Source organism: Bombus fervidus, chromosome 15 (genome assembly GCF_041682495.2).
Source record: "Bombus fervidus isolate BK054 chromosome 15, iyBomFerv1, whole genome shotgun sequence".
Classification (NCBI taxonomy): domain Eukaryota; kingdom Metazoa; phylum Arthropoda; class Insecta; order Hymenoptera; family Apidae; genus Bombus; species Bombus fervidus.
The window spans coordinates 7,816,108-7,842,619 of NC_091531.1; the positions used below are offsets into that span (position 1 = coordinate 7,816,108).

The 26,512-nt window shown below is 35.5% G+C and overlaps 1 protein-coding gene across 5 annotated transcripts in view; it reads right to left on the reverse strand.

Moving 5' to 3' along the window:
• The window catches only part of Stacl (SH3 and cysteine-rich domain-containing protein), an 83,084-nt gene that overhangs the window by 51,297 nt on the left and 5,275 nt on the right, over positions 1-26,512 (reverse strand). For 3 of the 5 annotated variants that reach the window (XM_072018454.1, XM_072018458.1, XM_072018457.1), the window contains exon 2: positions 6,553-7,344. In XM_072018454.1, coding sequence (XP_071874555.1) covers positions 6,553-6,967 — 415 coding nt within the window. In that variant the 5' untranslated portion in view covers positions 6,968-7,344. Of the gene's footprint in view, positions 1-6,552; positions 7,345-7,583; positions 7,657-16,118; positions 16,179-26,512 lie in introns of those variants that run through there. The other 2 variants (XM_072018456.1, XM_072018455.1) reach the window with 2 other exon arrangements.

Below are 26,512 nucleotides of genomic sequence, written 5' to 3' on the forward strand. Positions count from 1 at the left end.
CATATATATATATATATATTCAACTTATTTCTGATGAAGTTTAATGAGAACCACCCTATATTTAAACAATTGTATTCATATTCATAAAAAAATACATATATATATATATTCAACTTATTTCTGATGAAGTTTAATGAGAACCATCCTATATTTAGACAATTGTATTCATATTCATAAAAAAATACATACATATATATATATATATTCAACTTATTTCTGATGAAGTTTAATGAGAACCACCCTATATTTAAACAATTGTATTCATATTCATAAAAAAATACATATATATATATATATTTAACTTATTTCTGATGAAGTTTAATGAGAACCACCCTATATTTGAACAATTGTATTCATATTCATAAAAAAATACATATATATATATATTTAACTTATTTCTAATGAAGTTTAATGAGAATATATATGTATTTTTTTTATAAATATGAATACAATTGTTTAAATATAGGGTGGTTCTCACTAAACATCATTAGAAATAAGTTGAATTCAAAAAGTTGTGTATTTAATATCTAGCTTTATTGAAAAGTCGGAATGAAGTTGAAGAAGAATTGGAATGAAAATAAACTTGTTATTTTTATGTCACAAGATAACGATATTATTGTTAAAATACACCTTGTTATTTCAAAATGCTTGTATGTCAATAAAAAATCGACAGGGTAAAGTAAACTGGATTTATTACTCCACAAAGTTTGATTTGATTTCGCCCCACTTCATCCAAAGGAAGAATCAATCATCAACTCTTTATATCAGTTTACGATTTTTTCTTTCAGAGCTTCTCGGACATAAAAGAAGAATAGCGTAAGCTCGCATGATATTGGAGATCAGAATATGGTTCTTTTCGTATTTCATTGCCAGAACTTTTTAATAAATCTTTGAATGATAAATTTCTTTCTTGTAATTTCATCGGAACCTAACCTAAACCTAATTCAAATTGCAATAACGTATAACTATGACACAACCAAGTAAATGTTAATATTCTAATTGTTAGAAAATCTAATATCTTAAAAAGACAACCAAATCAAAGAAAAAAAAGAAAACAAATCATGAAACTTGCTTTTTAAATTTACCATCTCATATTAGAAAATCTAACCTCAATGTAATCCAAGTCTTGTAGAACGATCTGTGATTCAGCAGTACTAACTAAATGTTGATACTTGAATTTTCCTCCAAAGACAAGAAAGATTCATGAAAATGTATTGTTTTCCAACTCCCCATTAGTAAACTAAGTAACTTAATCTCAACTGAATCTAAACTTTGTAGTAACCTATAACTATACAGTGCCAGCTAACCTTAAGCATTGGAATTTTCTTCTAAAGTTAAAAAAATGTAATATTTTTAAAGACTCGTCATCCCAAACTGAAAAACTATTTATCAAAGGATATTTTCTTCGCTCTAAATAGAGTTTTAAAAAGTTGGCAAATTTATTATCCCCTGGTTGGATCAGGTAGATGGTCGGCATCGCGTGGACAAAGGTTAATCAGATCGTACGGCCTGTGAGCGTAGTTTTCGAGGCTGGAGAGCGATAAAATCGCGCGTGACAGAGACCGATGACAGGAGGACTTCCTAATAGAAGCGGCAACCCCTGGCTTTGGCTCGATATAATTAATCTTCGCCTCGTGCCGGCGTGATTGGCCCCGCAGGTAACAAGCTAGCCGTGAAAAAGTGAGCCACCAACGAATCGGGTAAAATTCGCACCCTCTAATGCTATCCACGAGCCAAGAGGGCGAAAAAATCTAGTTTTGTTGCATTTTTGTTGAAGGCCAGTTCGATGGCCGTCCATTTGAAATTGCTTGCTTGACCTACCTCCATGAATAATGAATTCTTCGCTTCCTAGTTCGACGCGCGCGCCTCCTCTCTTGGGAACTTGCCTTTTTATTATCTCACGACAGTGTAAACGTTTCTCACGCTGTTGTTGGATCTGATATTTATGAAATGCATAGTATAATTTATTTTGCAGGCGAGTTACGTATTCGTAGGCGAGGTTAAGCTAGGTTCATTTTTAATTTAATCGAATTCCGCAGGTTAGAATCGATTTCTTGGCTTGCAATTGATTCTGCTTGCTTTTTAAGATTGTTATTAACGTAGTTAAGTTTTGTAACGTTCAGACGATCAAGGTTAGGTTAATTGCCACCGACAATTGGTTCTTTTTTTTTTTTTTTTTTATTGATATTCCATCGAATTAGATTACGTTCGCTTTCAATAGAATCAAATAATTTTAAATTGGCTGATTTCGTAGAAAGGCTGGTAATACAATTGACTGAGCAATTAGACACGGTTGGTTTTCAATATCGTTACACGTATACTTAATTCTTATGTTAATTTTAGACCATCTAGGTTATCTTGAGTTACATCCACTTTCCATTTAATTTAATTCCCTAAATTAGAATCAATATTTTCTCTCCATTCAATTTGCTTCAATTTCAATTTGAAAAAAAAAACATCTCTTTTTCTGACTTTCTATGCATTTTCATTTTCTTGACTAATCCCAGTACGGCATTTTCATTTTATCTACTCTTATTTTCTTCTTAATTATCTTAACCTTTTCCCAAGGCTTTTTATCCGTTTAATTCTTCTTTCATTTTATCAAAGTGCTTTTGACACAGTTACTTAACCTAACATTTACGAAGAGAACGGTAGATGTCACTTTTTGTAATATGGTTTAGCAGTAACTTGATGTCGCGTGTTCACAAATTTCGTTAATAAGCTTCACAGGCTGGACCAGACGGAGATCAGACGATCCTGATTGCTTGTATCCATCACGTGCCACCCACACGTTAGAAAAAGACGTGAAAGAGAGACGAAGAACAGCATCGTTCGCCGTAACAGTGACAGGTCAATTATAAATGGGGGGACTCACCAACCCATTCAGCGTGTCGTTTCACGAAGCACGTGTACGTCGTTTTATGGTAGCAATAACTTACAATTATGTCATCGTGTCGAGTTATTTTTATGCGGCACACGCCTCCTCAGTTCGACCCTGTACGCCTCCGAAATTCATTCTTTTTTTTTTTTTTTTTTGGCTCTCTCCATCTCGCTCTCTGCTCACTCCACGGCAGTTCCATTTGTACTTTTTCTCTCGGCGGGAACCGAGGAACCGAGCCGGAGCAAAGGGAAACCCTTCTCTGTCGAAATTTCGTGATTTTTCCTTTGTGAAGCGTGCTCCGTGTCTGGGTCTGGTGAAAAATTGAGGGAGAAAGCCGAACATTCCCGGAAAACATTGTCAGAGCTCGGGGAATTATTCCAGTTTTTGAATTATGGATGATGGATAGAATCTGCTTTTTTTTTACGTAAAATAGGTTCTGTGCTTTAATATGATTATAGTTTGATCTAATGTAATTGTTATTTTAATATAATTATGGAAATTTGATAAACCCAGACCCTTATGGTAATTCCACATTTATAGATTGTAATCTAACCTCCAAAATATGGAATTCCTTTCATTTCATAATATTTTTCCATCACTTTTTATTTTTTGCTGTCCTATAAAATAAAATCCATGTTTTACTTACGTAGAATACTTCCTTTTATTGTAATTGTAGATGTAGAAGAAATAATTCTATAATTTGTTATTTATGCAAAATAATTACAAACACGAAACCACTTTTATATGTCTAATTATTTCTCTATATACTTGCAATTACATTAAAATATAGCAATTAAAATATATTTTATGTAAAATCATATTACATATAACTTATAGTTATATTAGTAGAGAGAATTGTACACTTTATAAGTTAGGTTATAACCTATTACTATGAAACCAGGGAGTTGGATTTATGAAATATTCAATTTTTGTTGACTTCAGAATATATTTCGCGTGTTCCATATTTCAAGTCTGCTTTATCCAGCTTTGCTGGAAAGACACCAATTCAACGAACTCTGAACTCGGAGACGCCACGATGACGACAGTTTCCATGCCAACGAATTTTCCATGAAATTCCTTCATTCTAGCGCTCGTTTTCCCGTGTATTTATCGTTTACAGCGTCGCCATAAGTTACAGGCGACAAGACCAATGGAGAAAGTTGGATATCACTATACAGGAATGGTCTGGATGAACGGGGAGAATAGTTCAGGGGAACCTGTGCCAAAATGTCTGCCTTTCCGGTTAAGATTTCCGTCTATCTCGTTGGTATCGCAGACTCTTTTATTTCTAGCGATAGTTAAAATGGCTGTCATCGATCATGCTATAATTTTGGCAACACTGAACGCACAAAACATACTCTGTGTATAACGATTGAAAGCATTATAGAAATGAAATAACGATCAAACAAATGATTGATTGTGAATTAATTATATTTAATTTATTCCGGAAACTAATACCGAGGAAATTGAAAAATCGGAAAAAGATTTGGTAGGTTATGAATCAAGATTTGATAGGGAATTAGTCAAACTTATTTTGCCTCGAGTCTAGGGAAAAAGAAGAATGCTGGAAAGAAATTACGAAAACACGAAAAGATTTGGTAAATTGGTCATAAATCTAGGGAGTTAGCTAAAATTATAAGTTTATGCTTGGAGATTAGTCCTCCCTCATTTTGTACAGGCAATCCACCTCCGAAAAGACCTGTTTAGGACAACTCTAAGGTGACTTACGATCCCTAAGCATGAAACCTAGATACGTATCATGGGGTCTATGGTGCATTACTCCCTAGCACGACTATGCCATAACGAACAAGTCAAGTCCTAAACGTACAACTCTGTTATACTACTAAATACGAAGGAAAATAGCTTCGAACACGGAAAGCTGTGTACATAAGTATATGGGGGACCTTTGATCGTGGCACGTGTAATCGTGTTACTCACGTTTGAATAACAAGATAATGGAATGCTTATATGACAGTTTTATAACACAAGGAGAGGGTTAAGTTTGTTACTTAGTACAGACAATTTGCTAAACGTAGTTATTTTGTTTTAGTAATATGTTTACTAATTGAGTTTGATTAAAGTAACTAGGGTGGTTGGATTTGTGCCCTGGAGAATTCTATGAAAGAATTTTATTTATAAACTTGACTAAAGCAACTAGGACTAATTGAATTTTTATCCAGGGAAACTTTAGGAGAATTCTGCCTAGAATAAATTATCAAACGTAAATAAAAGTTACTATTATTATCTTCTTATACAACTTTAGTTTACAATAATGGTGCTATCTGTAGCATAAATAATTACGGACAGAGACTATATTAAAATCCGAATCAATAGTTTCAAATTTATAAAGCAGCTACTTTCCAACCTTAAAATGAAAAAGACTGGTATTTCTCTTTGAGGTTAAGTACCGTATAGCAAAATTATAAATACATGTTCACGTAAGGTAACGTTGCGGTACAGGTAAATTACTTCTGTGAATATCGCTGAGAAATATTTCGTGTTACGAGTTCGACTGCGGAACCTAATATTCTAAATTACGAAACAACAGAATAGTTCAGGAAGAAAGCGCATTCTTGCATAGTGCGCGTCTGCAGTGGCTGAATACATGATCCACCGTTTCCATTTGTAATCCATTGTAAACATATTAGATATAATTTTATTAGGTTTAATTAACTTCCGAAACTTTAACTAACCTCTCTACATTTACTTCGTTGCAATAATACGAACGATAAGAATCGTACGAAAGATCAAAAGTAATAATTCCAAATTTGGCGTCAGAACGAATTGAGGTTAGGAAGAAATTAAGATCAGGGTCATAAGTATTATTATTCATTATTGGCTATTATACTTATACAATATACTAATGTACTGATGCTGGCCTTGAAGCAAGTCCGAATGCATATATATACCGAGGCGAATACATTTCTCCTGGCGAATACATTTTCCTCGATATTAATAATTCACGATACGCAATCTACTTCTTTTGTATTCTTATCACGTAGCGATCAGAGAAAATAACCAAGTTCCACACGAAAATTGCGGAAAAATGATTATGCTTAACCAGTAAAAATTCGAACTTATGTTATATTGGAACTGAATAGGATTATATTAGAGTTATAGTAGAAAGGTCTTTAATTTTAAACAGAATTATCTCTAATATAAATGTAATTTATCCAATCCCAGATGATCCTAAGTATATATTCCAACTATATAATTTGCAACTATAATGTTAGACTTTAAAAATTTTTTACTACCTTTTTAGTACTTGGTCCTACTAATGGAAATCCTAGGTTGAGCTATTGACCAGGCTGAATAAACTTTTTATTCTGTTTTCATAGAGAAAGGCGTAATAAAATTCTTTGATAAATGCTAAAGACGAACAATGTTCTTTAGGGGAAATTCTTTATAAATATACGCGAATCCTGCTTCCAATTTTTTTTTTAAATTTCCTAACCTATAAAGTATCGCGTAAACCACTGTAGGCTCTATAGGTAATATAATCTAACCCATAAAATTACATAATTGACCGTATAAATTCACAGTCAATCTACCCCAACTCTGCAGTATTCGCGTCCTCAAATAGCCACGAGCCATAATTCCGTAAGATCCCATTAAAACCCCATAAAAGAAGAAAAACGCGAAGAAACTAGTGATAGAACTAAAGCACTCACCGGTCTGCACGAGCTTGAGCGCGGCGGCATTGTGCTGCTTGAGCGGCTCGCTGAGCCCCGGTTGTGTGAGATCCTTGAAAGGATTGGCGGCATCCTCGCCGGCGCCAACGCGACTGTTTTGCATAGTCCTGGCGTGTTGTTCGCGACGAGTACCCTTCGCGACCTCGTGGCTACGCGGAGCCTCGTTACGGCTCGCTTTTCTTCTACGTGTCTGTCCTCGTTCCCTTCTCCTTTCTTTCCACTTCTTCGAGCTATCCAGCCAACTTGCTGCTAGTGAGCGGTTGTTTCTCTCGTTAACAGCGATCACGGTCACCTGACAACTCGGCCCACGATCTCCGGTCAACACTGGACTAGGATCACGGTCTGGGTTCTCATAGATACGCAACAGCTCGTCTGCCGGGTAGATGACGTACATGCCCAGCCGATGGTGTGCCGTTCGCCCGATCGCGCGTCCAATCTGCCGGTTCGCTGGCTGCCGTGGCTGCTGCCTCCTCCGCTGCTGCTCCTGCTGCTGCCGCGTTTCTCGGCTGAGCCAACATCGCTGCCCGCCAATTCATCGTTTATGAGTCCGCCGCGAGTCACGCTGCCAGGCCACGCGAACAGTCGCATCTTCTTGGCACGCGAGCCACCCTCGATGTCTCTACGGCCGTTACGTTTCTTTGCAGCTTCGTGACGACGTGGCAGCAGCTTCCCTCCAACCTGGTGAATCGGTGCTTCAACGCGTATTTATGAGAATGTGGTGCACTGGAGATTCGGCTACTAGATGGCCATCGGTGGATCTTGCTTGTTGGTCTGTAACAAAGAAGACGACTCGTTAATGGGATTCAAGAGACTGTGGTGTGATCTACGCAGTGACCATACTGAGGATAGAAGGTGATTCTTTGCTTGAAATGGCGAGGATGGTCGGTTGGAAACTCTGAAAATATTTTGGGTTCCTGTTTGAAGATATACTTGGTGTTTATGCTGGTGATATTGAAAGTGGAAAGTGATTCCTGACTTGGAATGGGGAGGATTGGAAGCTTTGCGAATACCTTGAAGTCTAACTTGAAGTCACACCTAATGTGTGCACCAATCATATTACAGATATGATGTAGACTAGGCTCTCTATGAGATGGAAAGTAATACCAGCCCTGGAACAGGGAAGATATACAGGGGACATTGGAATCTTTGGAAATTTGGATTCTAATAGAATTGGTGGTACTCTTCTTCTACTGTGTACTACTGTGATAATCTGTGTGTTGACTGTATGGGAGATCTGAATGTGCATAATCCTATATTGCAGTAGTTGATATATTTTATATATAAGAGATTGGGTATGGAGTCACTTAGTTTTTCTCATTTTTTATAGATGAATTATGGTCTTACTTATATCATAAAGAATGTGGTCAACTGAATATTTAGGTTTTTATGATGACAGTGAACATTTTCAGAGTTGGGTATTTATTGTGACAAAGTATTAAAGATTCATGAAAGGGACCCTGTAAATGGATGATCATTTCTGGTCTAGAGCACAAAAGAGTGGTTTGCTACCAACATAACTGGCTTCATAATTAATACTGTAATATCAATGAATGTTAATAGAATTGGTCAATTAATTTGGCAGGGACATAGCAGTAATCTACTTATGGAACGTTATAGTTCATCACCAGTAAATTTGGATTAACAATCATTACTAGGTCAGAATCCTTCCCTCCTAACTCAAACAATGTCAACTATTTGGAGTCGCCTATTACTGGCTCGACTACCTCATTCCTTAGTCATACCGTGTCCCTATATAACATTCTAAATCCTGGTACAGCTAATGGCTGCACTGTACTTTGCTTTAATGTTGCTTATTCCAATCTTCCATCCAGGTGTCTCTGTCCTTAAAAGAGCATAGATAGGATTTTAGAGAAATTAGCATTTAGTGGATTTTATAGCATTATTTGCACAATTCTCAATGCAAGTTTCTATGTTGTTTCTATTTTCTATTGTTTCATAGTTTACCGTGATTCCTCAGATTAAAAGCCTGTTTCCAATCTTAAAATATGTAAACCCCTTTGAACATTCGACGATATTTTCATTGACGTTTTCCAGCCTGTGATCTAATTCAGTATTTATTTAAGTAATCGCCGTGCCACGGTAACGGTTCATGAATTATTAACGAGCACCCGTTTTAACTTTGTTAAGGCTCAGCCGTTTGTTCCACGGAACGAGGAGCGCTCTGTTTACAAGGTAAACGACTTATTCAGTGTGTCTGAATAAAGACGGGAAATATCTTCTTATTTCAACTCGAGGGGACACGGACGTCGTGATGTAAATGGTCCCTGGTGATTTAAATCTAATTTCAATGTGTCTTTTCCTGGAGGATGGAATACGTTGAATTCATTCAGATTGCAGTCTCGTTTAATTGCATACTCGAAGACTACCGCCACCCATTTACAGTCGAAAAATTTCATTTTTATATCACGACCACGTATTTCCATCTTCTGTCCATATTTTACTTTTCCACAGTGCAAACGTTGGCCATAGTTTCGTGATACAAAAATACAATATATTTTTTGTGAATGGTAGACGAAACTTTCTTCTTGTCCTTCGAACATATATTTCTATTTCCATGTGCATCCACCTAATTTAAACGTAGGGACGTTTCCCTGTGATTAAATATGAGTGCAGCTCACATCGATTAATATTAAATTTCCCATTAAAGCATGCACGCACAATCACTGGGGAAACTTGTGCATCTGTCTGTATAAAAAATTCGTAGCACTACAGAGAAGTTGAATCTATCGATCAATCTAACGTTCTGATGTCCCTTCTTCATTTTGATGGATCACGTACCTAACATAATCTGTCCTTTGACTGCGCAGTCACAGAAACGCCATAAATCGCGCTCAATTTCGAACTTTCTTATATATTCGTCTCCAGGGCTATAAATAAATAAGTTTACGAGATATTATGTCAGTTTTCCTTACTTGTTTCCTTACTTTTCTATACTATCAGAATATGGTCAAATTTTATGGTCAAATATGGCGCAATTTTTCACAGAACCTTTATAGATTTACAATGTTACATTTTTGAAGATTTGAATAATTTTTTTGCAAAATATGTGGATAAAGTTATGTTTGTGTACTTTCCATTCTTGTTTCTTTGATATGCATTTTATTTCTAGCCGTTTGTAATTTTTCCTTGAAACCTAACCTAACTTAAGGAAAGGGATTCAGACCTAACATAACCAACTACCTTGATTATTTACAGAAATAACATAAGTCACGTTTAACTTTGAATGTTTCTCATAGACTGAACAGTACAGTGCAGCTAGATCACATTCACCGTATCTGGTTTTCCTCATTTCCGTATAGTACACTGAGATACTTGTTGCTGAGATCTAACCTAACCTAACCTAACTAAGTGACTTCGACATTCCATTTTCAGATGAAAAGTTTTTATCGGTCGTCCTACGGATGTTCTTCGAACCTCAGAGGATTAATAACACTGTCGTTGGATTAAGATGGTCGAGCTAATTCCCCTTAAAAGATTATTTTCCACGGCGGTGAAAAAGCTGCACGTATTAAATTCCAGCAGATAAGCTCGACTCCTTTTAAGTAATTGAACCCAATCCTGGAGTAAGTGTGAACGCTGATTATTCCTTTTTCCACGACATTCTTCGCCGAGAGCTATGCAAATTGCGATAAGCCATTTTGTGCAATTAACACGTCCCATCTCGAACACGCTTTTCAGTCGGAACAAATTATGGACTTCGATGAGGGAACTTCTAAGAGAGTTTCCGACAGCTAGGCTCTCTTTGTTCCTGGTTTTCAATGGTTTCAGACCAGTTTGGAGCTCTGAGTGTGAGAGAATCTACATGAATCCGATTCGTGTAATTATAAGTTCTGACGGATATGGACATTGTTTTTAAAATATTCATATTTCTTCTCAATTTTCACGGAGAATAAATCAAAGTTATATCATCTGATATTATTAGTACATTCACATTACAATTTATACTTATATTCAGATTAAAATTTATATGTGCATCGAAATCATTATTGTAGGTTAAAATCACGTTATTAAGAATTATTTTATAAGTATACTCTGTGTGCATAACAGGTGTGCAAACAATAGAATGACACTAACTCTTATGATCTTGCAAAGAATTACTATTCTTCCTACTAAATTAAGATACTAATTAAAACATTTATTCGAGTCTAATTACTATAACAAGCCAACATTGAAAGACAAATAGGTTAGAAAATACTTGCTAGATCCTAACCTAAATTAACCAAATTAAGTTAGGTTAGATTAGATTAAAATATCTTTTCTCTTATCTAGAGACGAAGTATAAAATCACTTTAATTATATTAAGACATAAAATTGTTCTTATTTGTTGATGGAATCCATCCAGTTTAATAAGATTTGCTAAGGTTATTAACCCTTGATCTCTTGAGAAAAGATCCATCTTCTTAGAAATCTCGTTGTTCGAGGATGATAAATTCTTTCGCGACGAGTATTACGATTTTGCGTCTTCTTCTTTGATACCAATAGATACAGCCAGGTCAGGCTTTCAGAGTCTCGTGATTTTTCTATACCGCCTTCATAAAGAAACGTTCTCAGACTCGATAAACCAGCGATACCTTCATCCTGCCTCTCCTTTGTAGTCGCTTTTCTTCCTAGAATCGTTCTTGCTACGATGATAGAGCCAAAGGATTCACCTTGCTTCCTGTTAATTGCTGACTTTACCGTTTCACGATAGCTTCCTTCCACTATTTCTCTTCATTTCCTAAGATTTTAAAAGGTTTATTCAAATACAACTTCTGGTGTGTACGTTTCCACTGTAATCCCACTCTTATATCCGGTAAAATTTTAATAAAAATTTATTTTCTCATAATGCTTCTCCATTGAAGGTTGTGTTAAAAACGATTCTTTTAAAAGAATCATAAGAGGTCCATAGAATAATAATTGGAGACCCTTTCTTGATAGACAACTTGATTCAACCCAGGGTTTCCATTTGCATCTAGTTAAATTTCAAAGATTGCTTGAGAATTCACTTTCTCGCAATGACCCGTGGATGCTACGATAATGTTAATTTTCTCATTAAAATTTTGAGAAATTTACAGAATTATACTCGGAGGCCATTTATTGATACTTTCTTTACCTGGTTCGGTTCTCAGGTTTTTTAATACTACATACATACATGGTTAAACCTCAAAGACCGCTCGAAAAAATATAATGTAATTCACTAGCCGGTAATGCAACACGCGGCTGAAATCAGACAGGACTTTAGCGCGCCTCCAGACTTCAGAAATCGCGTTACTATATCGAATTAAAAAGCAGCCAGCCGACGTTTTATTCGATGACCGAATAATTGGAGCACTCGCTCTCAATTATTCCACGCTTTTATCCTGCCCCTCTCCCTCATTCTCAGCTTTAGAGTCCAGAAATCCCCGATTACTTTCTCCGATAAGCGTTACCAACTATCGTCCGTCGACTGTCACCAATTTAAGGCGAAAGTGATAAGTAGTCTAGAGATATTAAATAAAATCCCTAAATAATGTTCTACCTCTTAAATGTTTTCAGAAAAACTCTGTATGCGGAAATAAATCCCTAGAACTTCCCTAGGATTTCAAAAATGTCATTTCTAGAATGTCAAGAATTTAAAATACTGATAAATTCAGGGATCTGTGAATTTTACCTATTTGAGAAGCAATGGTTCTAGAAATTTCCCTAAAGTTTTATTTGCATATAAAATTCTGTTATTAGTAGATGCTTAATTGCAATGACTTTCATTCAAAAAATTACAAATCACTTTCAGTAGACGTAAAATAACTTTCGTAGAAAAGTGAAAAGATTTTTCGTTCGGGAAAATAATTCTATAAAATCGAAGATCGGAAAGAATCTTTTCGATCAGTTAATTAATTACAATTAATTTTTAATCAATTTTAACAACACTCCACTGCAATTTTAATATTATGACAACAGTCGTAAAAGGGTAGAAACGTAATAATATAGAAAACTAGAAAATTCTTACGAACCTTTTGATCATAACCTCTGTTTCATTCGTCGTAAAATAATATCGTGCCGCGCAGTGAATAAAAATCCTGTTGCACAATAGAAATCCAAAACACAATACACTCGGAATTTAATTTCGCGAACCAGACTGTAGGAATCACGAAACACTCTTTTTTCGAAACGTGTTCTCGTTTGTTTAATGCGACGATCCGAACCGAACGGAGAGAGCAAAAGAACTAATAAAAGAGTCTTGATCGAACCGTGCGAATTATAAAATTGGCTGCAAGAGGTCGAAAATATAACATCGAATTTTTCCTTTATCGGAATTTGTAGACCTAGACAATGAGAATCTTTCCACGCCTGACATAATTCTAATTTTAATCATCGACAACTGGAACAACGTAGAACAGGAAACGGAAACGATAACTGGAGACAGTAAATATCGATGAATATCGATCGAACTTCCATTATGCGAGTTATGGCGGGATTCTCTTACAAATTACATCAGTGGAAAAAAGGCTGATCTTCTGGAAGTATTCCGTGAAATGAAGAGAATTTGAATATCAAAATAGAATTAAATAAATTGTTTGCAGAGAAATTTTTCATGTAGAATATAATTAAAAATTATACACTATCTATTAGCTATATTGTCTATATCATTATATTGTCTCTACAAATTATATTATTTTATTATCTAGACAATTTATATAACGTAATACAGTTTGTCGAATTATATTCTATATAAGAAAAATGATGTACAAAAATTTATTTACAATTGAAAACAATATCGTTAATATGAAAAAGACTTCCGTCCTGATCTTTTGTTCCAATAATAAAATGAAAATTTATTATTCTTATAAAATATTTAGATAAAAATGTTTCACTGAAATCTTCCACAGCAATTACCATTGCTAATAAAACTCCACAGAGCATAATTAATTATACAGAGAAGTTGGAAATGCAAATAATCTTGTTTTATACTTTTATACATTATAAAACTATTTATCAACCGTTGCAATTAATTTCGGCTAAATGGTAATCCAGATCTATTTATTATTCGGAATATTATTAAACTCTGCCTCAGGAAGTTGTTGGCACAAAACAGGGAACAAATTGAGCAACAGCTCGACAGTATGCTATTAAAAAGCCGATACCGGTCCCACTTCCGATCCAAACCGACACGTGTAATGGTTTTAGACTTCCCTCAACTAATTAAACTTCCCGCCCAGTACCCGAATTATCCTTTGTTCGTGTCACGTGACAAAAACTTGCCATCACAAAGGCTACGAGCTTTCGATCCGTTTAGCAACTCTGTTTAACGTACATCGATATACCGATATAGAATCGTGGTTACTTGAAATTTGCTTGTTCATCAGCTAAAGGTGTTTCTGTGGTGATTTTACATGGTGGTTCGAATAGAGAATTGAAGGCTGCGGTGAGTTTAAAATACTTTTTCTAGAAATGATAATTTGCGTGCGTTCTCGACAAGTTTGCGTGATCTATGCAAACTTTTATTCATTGAATTTTTTATTTTCTTTGGTTTTTTTAAAGCAGATGTAAATGTGAAATGTCTTTATATTTGAGTCATTCATAATTAGCCTGTTGCTTTTTTGGCTAATTAATTAGAGTAATTAATCATGATAATGGTATGGTGTGGCAGGTTTAACCTATATACATACATAATTTCACGTTATCTTCCTTCTACAAGGATTTAGTCTTTCTTAAAATAGACAGATATCAAATTCTTTGGGATCTCTTAACTGTCAATATTGATGTTATTATATATGTGAATGTTTAGATATTGATAATATAATTGAACAGGTATAAGAAGAATCTCGTTTGACTTGAAAGTTTAAAGATTAATAATCTCATTCTTTTAATTCAAATATAAAGATTCTTAAAATATCTTTAAATGTCTTCATTGTTTAAAAGTACAGATCTTGTTAATATAAAATTTAATATGAAGTTCTTAGGCAACAAAATTCTTTGAAAGTATTATATGGAGTCTTCTAGAATATTTAAATATCAAAAAAAGATTAATTCTTTGGGAATAAGAAAGAAATATTCTTTGGGATAGGTTGGCATGGTCTTAAATTAAAATTTACATTTAAATTTTCAAGTTCAACTATTATAAAGCCTTACTTTAATGAGATCCTTTTATATCATCTCTTATAAAGCCAAAAGTGAAGAATCCATCCACAATGGTGGCTATATATTTCTTTACATGTCTTATAGGGTAAGAAAAGTTAATGAACAGGGATAAGAATAGAAATATAGTACAATGAGATTGAAATATCATTTGATAAAAGAACACAATTTACTGATAATTCAGATGATTTAAGTGAAAATAGGGAATATCTCTGGTCAGTTATTAAAAGTAAATCAATAGAACACAATCTAAGACTGGTTTTGGAAATGAAACTCTATTATAACTGCATGAGTAAAAGCAAACTTATAGAACATGATTAATAGAACCGGGCCAACAGAAACTGACAAGTTGAAATGTACAAGTATAATTTGATTAACAGAATTTCATTAGAAATTTTGATCAGAAAATTATATTCAGCTAGAGTAGATTAATAAAACATGGGGTTTGATGTGCACCGCTGTCTATTTACATAATGGAAATTAATCATTGTAATTTAATCAATAACAATTAATCAACTACCACTTGAATTAGATTAACAAAACATATGAAATTGAATTATCATTAATCCCCACAGTGACATTTGTTTAATAAGCGTATGTACGTAGTAACAATATTTGCAAGAATTTATTTAGTAAATTTTTAACTATATTAATAAATAATAAAAATGGATAAAATGGAATAAAAATGGGTGTCAGATAAATATTAAATGATATAAAAATAGATTAAATGAAATATAATGAGATATAAAGCTAATATTCTAACGTTTCAAGCGTTTATCGTTTCGTGTATCGATAAGAATTGCCAGATAACAAGGGTGACGGTCTTTGAGGTGGAAAGTTGGACGGCCTGTATCGATTCGAAATTTGAAATGCTAATTTTCTCGTGCGGACGCCGATAATTTTATCGAAGTACGAAATAAACGATAGTAAACAGAACACTGAAAATTACATTGTACGAAATATCGTAATATTTTATGCGAACTTGGGCATAATTTTAAAACAGCATTATCGATCGTTCTTTTACTAAAAACAAATATTAAGCCTCAATAGTTCATGTTATAAGTAATATTTTTATTTGAAATATTTCTCTCTCGTGCTTTCTTATTCCTTCTCAAAAAATATGCTAAGATACGCAGGTTTTAACTTTATTAAAAATATGATAAGTTAGGAGAAGACAGAAGGGTAAAACGAGGCTATTGGGGATCAAAGTTAATTTTACACATGCAGTCGGCCCTGTAATGGCGACCTTCGTCGCCTCGTTGCCGCGTGTAATGCCAACCTTTCTGTGCCAAAAGCGACACATAGGATAAGATTCTTTTGCCTTCGTCGGCCACGTGAACTCATCGTTCAAGATTTTATGCCTGCTTGATGAAAACCTGTCCTTTGCAACAAATTATATCCTATCAAACATTCTTGAAATTATATAGAACCTTTTGGTGTGCTACGTCCTATGTTGGCAGCAATTCAACTACGTTTTCGGCCATCTTTGGTTCGACGCAAAGAATCATCATTAAATCTGAAATTAAATAGAAATTTTCCATGTTGGATGTATATTTTTATCAACAAGTTTTTTAATCGAGGAGAAATAAATTTTAATTTTAAAAAGTCACTCTTATTTTTAGATTTGGATGAGTTGATACAGAGACAAGGTGATATTACTACAGTGTTAGTGAAGCATCAAGATGTTTCCTGTAACACGTATAATATATTCATAAAAGGTTTCTAAAAATGTTCGACTATTTCCACGAGCTATCCAAGTTCGGCTGTATTTTTATTTGCTATTTTTATGCCATTGTTAGAGATCGGTATCATCGCGTAAAGGGGATACGGTTCGACATTATAAATAATGACCGTCGAAATCGATAAACACAGGGATCGACTGAAAGGTTCATGGTAGTAGATTCTTCGGGAACAATTGAGAAACAATTGTCTGTCTTAAAAGAAGAAGAAAAAAACTAGGATCAATATTTCGTTTGAAAGAAAATAGGTTTACTGCCATCATAAATTTCGATGGCGCCCTCGAGATACACCCTCGATCCTATCTCCGATTCTAAGTCGAAATTGTTCCCAGAAAATAGTCGAGAAACCACCGTCTATTAGTTCTTCCAAGCAATTTTTGGCTAAGAAAAGTTTCAGCCGTTTGGTCCCTACAGGATGTTTCAAAATTTCATTGAATTTATTTATATGAATTTCAGATAATAATTGTAAAGAAATATAGAAATATAGAAAATTTTTAAGTGAGTCTAAAGAAGTAAGAAGAAGAAGTATTCATTGTACCAACATTTTATTATTATGAGAATCTTAAAGGTACAGTCATTTCACGAGAAACAATTTTTCAGGTTTGAGAAGAAAATTAAGAAGGCTTTTGACAGATAACTACCAGTTCCTACTAACATCCGGCTATATTAATTAAATATTCATTCTACCAAGGTCTTCCTATAAGAAGAATTTTTATTTAACATTATTAATTTTTTTAATAAAGTTTATTTAATTTTTATTTTAATTACCCAATTGAAACTTAACTACTTGACAAGAACAAATTTGTCAAGTGTGAAAAGAAGTCACTGAGATGGAGAAAAGTTTTCAGTAGAAAACTGGTTATCTCTCTAACATCCATTTACTTATTTTGATTAATTATTCATTCACAAAATTTGTCAGGTTTGAGAAAAACGAAGGTCCTTCCATAGACGATCATCTAACCTACCAACATTTGCCTATTTATATGAACAAAATGCATCTGATCTAACGAAACTCTACAAATGTGCATGGCAGAAGAATATTTTTTAGGAGGAAAAGAATATTCCGTTAACATCAGGTGCACTGCTCTATACGTGTGCATTAACCAAGTGAAACTTTCTAAAACTCAGCATCAAAGGAATATCCTTGAAAAAAAGACCGTAACAAAAATGTAAGGAAGAAAAGCCATAAATGACAAAAACTTGAGATTAAAAAGGCCTGTAGAGGAAATACAAGTCCGATGTTTGCCATTCGTCAACGAATTTCATACTTTATTAAGTTCGTCAAGCATCGCATCAAAGCATAGTCCAGCCACTGACGCAAGCAGACCTCAAAATTTCGTGCTCGTGAAGCTATACAGAGTAGCTAAAGCTAGCGCCGAGAAGTTTTCCGGTTGGCAAACCTGGAAGGCCTAGCATTAACTCGCATTCGTTCCTTTACAATGCTAATCCTAATTTGCAAGTGAAACGGTCTCAAATCGGCTATTTCTGTGGTTTTACCCTCATCTCATACCCTCGTTCCAAGAAATTTCGTTAATTCTTCATAGGAAAAATCCCCTCCCCCTCCCCACCAGAGAGATGCTTTAGTATCCTTTCAAGGATTCTATCCCAGAAAAGTGGGACAGGGATTGAAACTTCGTAAAGAAACCCCTTTTCAGCCTTTTCTGAGACGTGCCAAGGAATTTCAGCTATAGTTGTAGGTCGATTATTTGTTTCTCATCGCGAAAATTGCCGTATCTTTCGTTACTTCTTATTTTATATGTATTTTTAGAAAATGTTTAGTCGAATTGGTTAGCAAGTTTCTGGTAAAATTTGCGATTCACACGTGTCTCAATGGAAACTTAAAATATATCGATTAATTGTACCGAACTGTGTAGAAAATATCAGTCCTAACCTTAAAATAATCATCTCTGATCTAGCAACAAGAGAAAGGGGCGTTCCTTTCCTACAATTCTAAAATTCCTTATGATTCACCTTCTAAATTCTACAATCTGTGATTTAAAAATAAATAGTTGCAAAAGTGAGTACGTTGGCAGCTAACCCTGCCTCTGTTAATTGAATAACGTGTCAGTGTCCTAACCTCCAAATCTCCAATAACCTCCAATTTAGAAATAAACAGTTCGAACGATAAAAACGCTGCCAATTGCTTCGTATCTTTTAATCGCGCGTCATCCTAACCTCAAAATAGAATTTCAGAGAGCGGCTGTTCGCGTCAATTGCGATCGAACGTGGATCGCGGAATAATTTTTGTTATGGGCTCGCGATTGATTTGCACGGTTCCATTCGATCGATTTTACGAGGGAATCCGAGAAACGGTGAGCATCGAATGCCAAAATGGCTGAAATTTGGAACAGATTCAGGGTGAACGATGAAAAGGTCAGTACGACCTCCTCCGTCCGACGTCTAGTAATATCGTTCCGGCTTATTCGCTTGGTTTTAATTTATCGGTATATTTACAGGAGTTGCTTTTGCACGCGTCGTTCCATGCCTGCCATTGTTTGCGCACGTTCCCAGATTTATTAATACTATACATCTCGTCGAATGATCCGGCTCGGAAAGTTAAATAAAAATTGGTTCCTCTGGTCGAAAACTGGAAATTGAGCCGGATATCTACACCATTTGTGTATCCTTTATTGGCTGAAATATTTTTTGCCATCGCGTAAACACGATCAAATCGCGAATTACTGCTTGTACAGTTTCAAACTTCATCGATATCGGCCAATTTTACATATTCATGTTCCAACTTCAATCTTCGAATTTAATGACGAATTAAACGCAATCTAAATGGACAGGCTGAATGTTCGAGCATTTATGGAATATTTAAGCGTACAAAATGTATAGGACACGCAAAGACGTACGAAATATGCGTAAACAGATACAGCCAGTTGCAGAAGTTTATTTCTAGTTATATTTTTGGCATGGAATTTTATATTGGTTGGGCTTAGACGCATGTTTTAAAGCGCAACACAATTTGTTCTATTAAATATGAATATAATTATATTAAAGAGAAGTGCAAAATACAATTTCATAAAAAAAGCGTTCACGCTCTTGTCGTATTTCCATGAAATCGTAAAAAGTTAGATCTAACCTCTTATTAATAATTTTGTGGACCTAAAGCGTTTTTCTGGTATCGATGAAATGAAAAGTTTCGTAATTTTGTGTTAAGACTCTCGCCAGTTAGATCTCTTCAAATACAAAAATTTTTAAACGTTCAACGTTTAATATGTAAGCGATAATTCTGAGACAAAGTGGATTTTTAGTTTCTGCAGATAAGAAGAGCTAACTTTCGCAACGAACTGTACTTCGTACGATAAAATAAATGTCCACTTATCTTCTATTTATTTAATTACATTCATAAAGCTACCAATCTGCTTGAGCACAATCCTCTTTCAATAGAATAAATATTCATCGAATACAGTAGATTTATGTTTTTATTAATCACAGTCGACAAGTGTGGAAATTTATTACATTATCGAAAAATCCAGAATATAGGTTACGACAAGAACCTACGTTCGACGTACTCTCACCTAATTCCAACCGGGAATAATAAAAAGCCTTTTAATTAGAAACATGTTGCTTTCAAAGTTTATTGCTTTCCTTTTTCTTGTTTCCTGTCGAACCATTTTGTGACTTAATTAAAAGCGTTTCCAAGCTCGTAACTCCAACGTAACAGTGCAACACTGTACCGTATATAAATTGCCCAAATGCGTCTAGTGATTTTCCTAGGAACTTTTTGTCCGACCAACAAACCAGTTGAAAAAAAAAATGCTCCTACGCAAGGAACGAGCTCAGTGTTGAAAGATCAGAGATCAGAGGCGAGAATTGAAAAGCTTTTTCGCGGATTAGAATGGTAATTTCGAAGCCATAAATCATGACACACGCGAAACACTGCGAGGATCAAACGAAACCCTTTCGATGTTGCGTGTTCGGTCGCGATTAACCAGATAATCCTATCAAATTTCATCTGGATATTAATCTGAGAAACAGGATTCGTTCTTAATTACGTGACCGACCAGGCGTCGTGATTTATCTGGCCAACAAAATTAATGGAATCACGTGTTTACCGATGGGATTGTAGCGAGATGTGGTGGTTGAAATACGACCGTATTATCTCGAGGAAAAAGTATATATATTCATTGATGGCGAGATATCGTGAAATCATAAAAATTAATCAGATGCTAGGATTTACGCATTTCGAGAACCTGAAACGCTAATTTGGAAGATACACAGAGAGATAAGGGAGCCGAGGTCGTGTTCAGCACAGTATGCTATTGATTGCCAATTGTTTCTTCCTTTACAGTGTAACTGTAATTTAGTTTCAACAAATATAGTATAGCACTTTTTCTATACTGTTGCTAGCTTTCATATCTTCGTCTATTTCTTCTTCGTCCAATTGTCTGCTAAATAAATTGCAATAACTTCTACACTCTCTGAACAGGCATCTCTGATAGATAGCGGACCTGGGATGAGAAAGAGCGAATATCTAGCAAGTCACCGAAGTACTCTAACAAACGAGGGTTAATTTCATTTCACTCTTCAGCAAATCCTCACGAGCTTGCAAGTCGAAAAGATAAGTATACTTGGTTATACAACTTGGAATGACTGTACGTATAAGAAAAGACCTCGGACCATCAACGTACCGCTGAGAATCGGTTGAGATCGCCGGTAAAAATTTCCATTTACACGAAACTATCGCCAAACTTGGGATTATCCTCGACCAATAAATTCGACAGTACAAACGCGATAGTCTCAGGCATCCTGCGAATCCCTACACGTGTCCACGATCGTTTCTCGCTACAGTGAAGCTCCACGGATCTTCACTATCTGCCTGTGGCAACGAAAAACTTGGAAATTTCGGCAAGAGCCAAGGGGAAAGAGGCCGAGACCCATTGTAGATGGAGGAAACCGATGCTTCGGGCAAAAAAACAGGGCAAAAAGGGGGAAAGCGAAACACAGAAAGGCCATTCGACAGGATGTATCGTTGGTAAGATCCGACTGAAGATGGAAATGGGGTCTGACGATTCGATAACCGCTTTTCCTCTCAGCGAAATGCTGTTTATTACGCAACTAGCTGCCTGCCAAGACTGTAGCTTTCTTCTGCCCATTCGTGTTCCCACAAATGGAGAGCAAAATGCTCACTGTGGATGCTACTCCTCCTTTAGAAGGGCTCGATGATTGCCTCTTATGGGCTGCTGAAACCAGGCAATGAGGATTTTCGAGGTATCCGTCGCTTATCCTCCAGCTTCTCCGGAAACAAATTGAAGACGATGATCCTAATTCTTGTATATCAATGACTGGATCATATAGGACCTAACATTTCAGGATGATGATGATTGGAAGATGTATTATTGAGCATCTTTGATATTTTCAGGGGACAAGTCGAGGGTGATGATGAGCATGGTTGTTGCACGATATAGTCGGGTCAAAGAGGACCCAATATTTGAGAATTTATTAACAATATTGAATTTGTTAGTTGCCGAATATATTGAATTTTTTGAAGATGAAAAATGAGGATGATTTCGATTCTTGCAAATTGATGTCCAAGCGAGCGTAGAAACGCAGAAACTGCCATGGAAAAGAAACATAATTGACTATAATTATTCTCAATGCAAGGCACACACACGCACACGTTATTTTCTCTACGAAGATCACTCGATCGTAGAATTTCAACATTGAGTATAATCAGAACAAAGTCTCGTCATAGACCTCGCGTCTTTTTCAAAAACAGCTTGTCCGATAAATATTTGCGTTACTGACTTTAACAACGAGTAACATTTATTATTAACCCAGCTCCGTGTTTAGGGTTTCGATCGATGAAAGATTAAAGAGACGTCTGAATTTTACACGACAGCTGTAACTGGCAACGTTAAACACACTGTGCGAGCTTCGGAACGAGTGTGCCCATAAATAGCACCTGTTCTATTAGCGGAGAATCTACAGGCAGACAAACGCGTCCCGAGCATAGAGCTCGATGTGCACTGTCCTTTATAAATACGTGGACACCTCGGTCGCTTTATAACAACAATACGTGCACAATTTCTACAATTTGTACAAATGTTGTCAAGGTACATCAATTAATGGTAAACTGAGATCAGAACCAGTGTTCGCTATCTTCTTCTCTGATCCACTCGTGGGTATTGTGTAAAATATAAATTGTCTATTTCAAATCCTATCGATGGCACGTTAAAATGAAATGCACAGTTCTTCTATTGGGTTGTAGTTAGTAGTTAACTCTTTATTATTTAAAATTAGTTAGCACTTCCATTGCGGGTTTTGTCATTAGGTGGTAATTCACTTAGTTGCTAACCCAATAGATGAAGTGTGCATTTCATTTCTTCATTTCATTCATTTCAACATTTCATTTTATTCATTTTAGTATCTACAATTAGTTAGCACTTCTATTGGGTTGGCAACCTATTGACAAACATTAGCACCTAATGACAAAACCCGCAATCACTTAGTTGCTAACAAAATAGCTGAAGTGTGCATTTCATTTCTTCATTTCATTCATTTCAACATTTCATTTTATTCATATTAGTATCTACAATTAGTTAGCACTTCTATTGGGTTGGCAACCTATTGACAAACATTAGCACCTAATGACAAAACCCGCAATCACTTAGTTGCTAACAAAATAGCTGAAGTGTGCATTTCATTTCTTCATTTCATTCATTTCAACATTTCATTTTATTTATATTAGTATCTACAATTAGTTAGCACTTCTATTGGGTTGGCAACCTATTGACAAACATTAGCACCCAATGACAAAACCCGCAATCACTTAGTTGCTAACAAAATAGATGAAGTGTGCATTTCATTTCTTCATTTCATTCATTTCATTCATTTCATTCATTTCAACATTTTATTTTATTTATATTAGTATCTACAATTAGTTAGCACTTCTATTGGGTTGGCAACCTATTGACAAACATTAGCACCTAATGACAAAACCCGCAATCACTTTGTTGCTAACCCAATAGATGAATTGTGCATTTCATTTCTTCATTTCATTCATTTCAACATTTTATTTCATTCATATTAGTATCTAAAATTAGTTAGCACATCTATTGGGTTGGCAACTAATTTTAGATGCTAATATAGCGTTAACTGCTTTACAATAGCAATTACGATAATACAAAATACAACGACACTATCGCATACTGAATCACAGTTAGTCTCTTTACGAACTTGAAAGAATCTCCTTTGTCGTATCGATACATAGTTCACAGTATATATATATAGCACAGAGACGAGCTGAGAACGAAGAATTCCTTAAATGGCAATGCTGCAGAATGTTCGACACTTAGCAGTTGGTGCCAATTCTTTCATCGTGTGTATTATTGGGTTGGCAACTGAGTGATTGCGAGTTTTGTCATTACCATCTAATAGCAAAACCCGCAATCACTTAGTTGCCAACCATTTTACAAGTAAATTTTATCGAGTCGCTAGAATGGAAGAGATCCCGAGTCGTTCCATTTGTAACGTTGAAACAACAATGTTTGTGCCAACGGGAAGCAAATGACTACACACTTTTGAACAGTAGTGTACAGAACGAATAGACAAATAACCGAGGTGGACACCGATCGAATCGTCAAGAACAAAGACTACTGTGGCTGCGTCCTGTCTAGAACTGCAGAAGCGGAAAAGGTTTCAACTTCCAGTGGAATTAGATTTCACAACTTGAAAGCAGTCTGAGACTGTGTCGGCCGATGGGAATCGCGGCAACTGGACTTTGATCGAGCGTATAACGCCCAAAGAAGAAAAAGGAAACACAGTGAATATTGCAAGGGTTACAGCAAGACCTGGCTCCTCGGTTCTTCTCGGGTTTCCAAGTTGTAGAAACTTGGTCAATCGACACAGATCGAAGTGGTTAAATGCCTGTTTTACGATCTCAGACGACGTGCAAAACGAGTTCCGAGAAATATAAACTTTCTATCTTTTAATTTAAACGAAAACTGAAACGACATATTTTCAAAAATTATGTCAGCTAGAAAAATATTAAAAATCTCATGGAAATCGATCGACAAGCAACATCAGAGACAAGCAACATGGAAAAATAGACAAAAACGTGGATTTGTTACGGTTGTGGGCCGAAAGTCGTAGAAAATCGTGATTTTTATCGTTTTCAACAGTTTGTAGCTCGTAGCAACGTTGACCGATTTCGATAAAATTTTCACTACAAACCCGGATGGGAAAATTGGAAAAAGTAACCTTTACTTTCTTCTTCGCGACTGACGAGTATTGCATTTGTTTGGAAATTTTGTTTGCGCCTCATCTAGTCAACGATCCTTGCAGCCTCTCGAAAAAAATTGTCATTGTTTGGTGCAATTTTTTGAAAACGTTATTTCAAAGAGCTTTTCAATGCTTTCGTCAGCCACTCTGTATAATATCAAAGGTAGGATACGCGTGATAGGTTTTTAGCAGACAAAACAAATCTCTGTTTAATCGTTTCGATGGAAATATTGGGTTATATCATATTGGGTAGAAAAATAAAGGTTATGTTGGCTTGGAAACTAAGTGATTGCGGGTTTTGTCAATACCACCTAACGACAAAATCCGCAATCATTTAGTTGCCAACCCAACATAACCTTTATCTTTCTCCATGTTTCACTTCGCCAAATTAATTTGCCAGATAAACGGCTCGTTTGTAGCAATGATTTTTAATAATTGTTTTCCAGCAATGCGAGAATGGAATAAGCATACTGAGAAATTGTCGAGCCTAAATACCATTAATAGTTTGGATTAATTGAGAGATGATTGAGGTGATCGCTACGCTCGGCTGGCTGCATTCTTCGCGAGTTTGCATTCCAGTTTCTCATAACTTCTCTGTCAATTTCGAGGGACAGCTAACGTTCGAGGGAAACTACGTTTGACCCACGACGTGGCTTTTTTTGAGGCCTCCGAGTACTTAGACCGTACGATGGTGAAATTTCATTTCTTCAAGAACAACGTTTCTCCATACCATAGAAGTTTCCAAATTTCCTGCAATACAGGGCTTCGAACGAAAAACCTTACATTCTGGATTTTCAATTTCTTCTTCAACCTACAATAACCTTCTGTCGGTCCTTTAACAGCGTTCGAGTGGAACCAAGGATTAGCCAAATTCACGCGCACTTGACAAGTTTCCCAAGTCGACGAGACAAGTTTTCGCAGAAACGAGGTTCTAAACGAACAAATTTTATTTCTTCTGCTGTTCAACTATATTGGGTTAGCAACTAAGTGACTGCGGATTTTGCCAATACCATCTAATGACAAAACCCGCAATCACTTAGTTGCTAACCCAATAGATGAATTGTGCATTTCATTTCATCCATTTCAACATTTCATTTTATTCATATTAGTATCTACAATTAGTTAGCACTTCTATTGGTTTGGCAACCTATTGGCAACCATTACCACCTATTGACAAAACCCGCAATCACTTAGTTGCTAATCCAATAAATGAAGTGTGCATTTCATTTCTTTATTTCATTCATTTCAACATTTAATTTCACTCATATTAGTATCTAAAATTAGTTAGCACTACTATTGGGTTAACAACTAAGTGATTGCGGGTTCTGTTATTGTCACCTAATGATAAAACCCGCAATCACTTAGTTGTCAACCCAATAGATGAAGTGTGTATTTCATTTCTTCATTTCATTTCATTCATATCAGTATGTAAAATTAGTTAGCACTACTATTGGGATGGCAACCTATTGGCAACCATTACCACCTATTGACAAAACCCGTAATCACTTAGTTGCTAACCCAATAGATGAATTGTGCAGTTCATTTCTTCATTTCATTCATTTCAACATTTCATTTCATTCATATTAGTATCTAAAATTAGTTAGCACTACTATTGGGTTGACAACTAAGTGATTGCGGGTTTTGTCGTTGCCACCTAATGACAAAACCCGCAATCACTTAGTTGCTAACCCAATAGATGAATTGTGCAGTTCATTTCTTCATTTCAACATTTCAACATTTCATTTTATTCATATTAGTATCTAAAATTAGTTAGCACTTTTATTTTATTGGAAACCTATTGACAAAACCCGCAATCACTTATTTGCTAACCCAATATCATTCTTCTTCACTCGTGT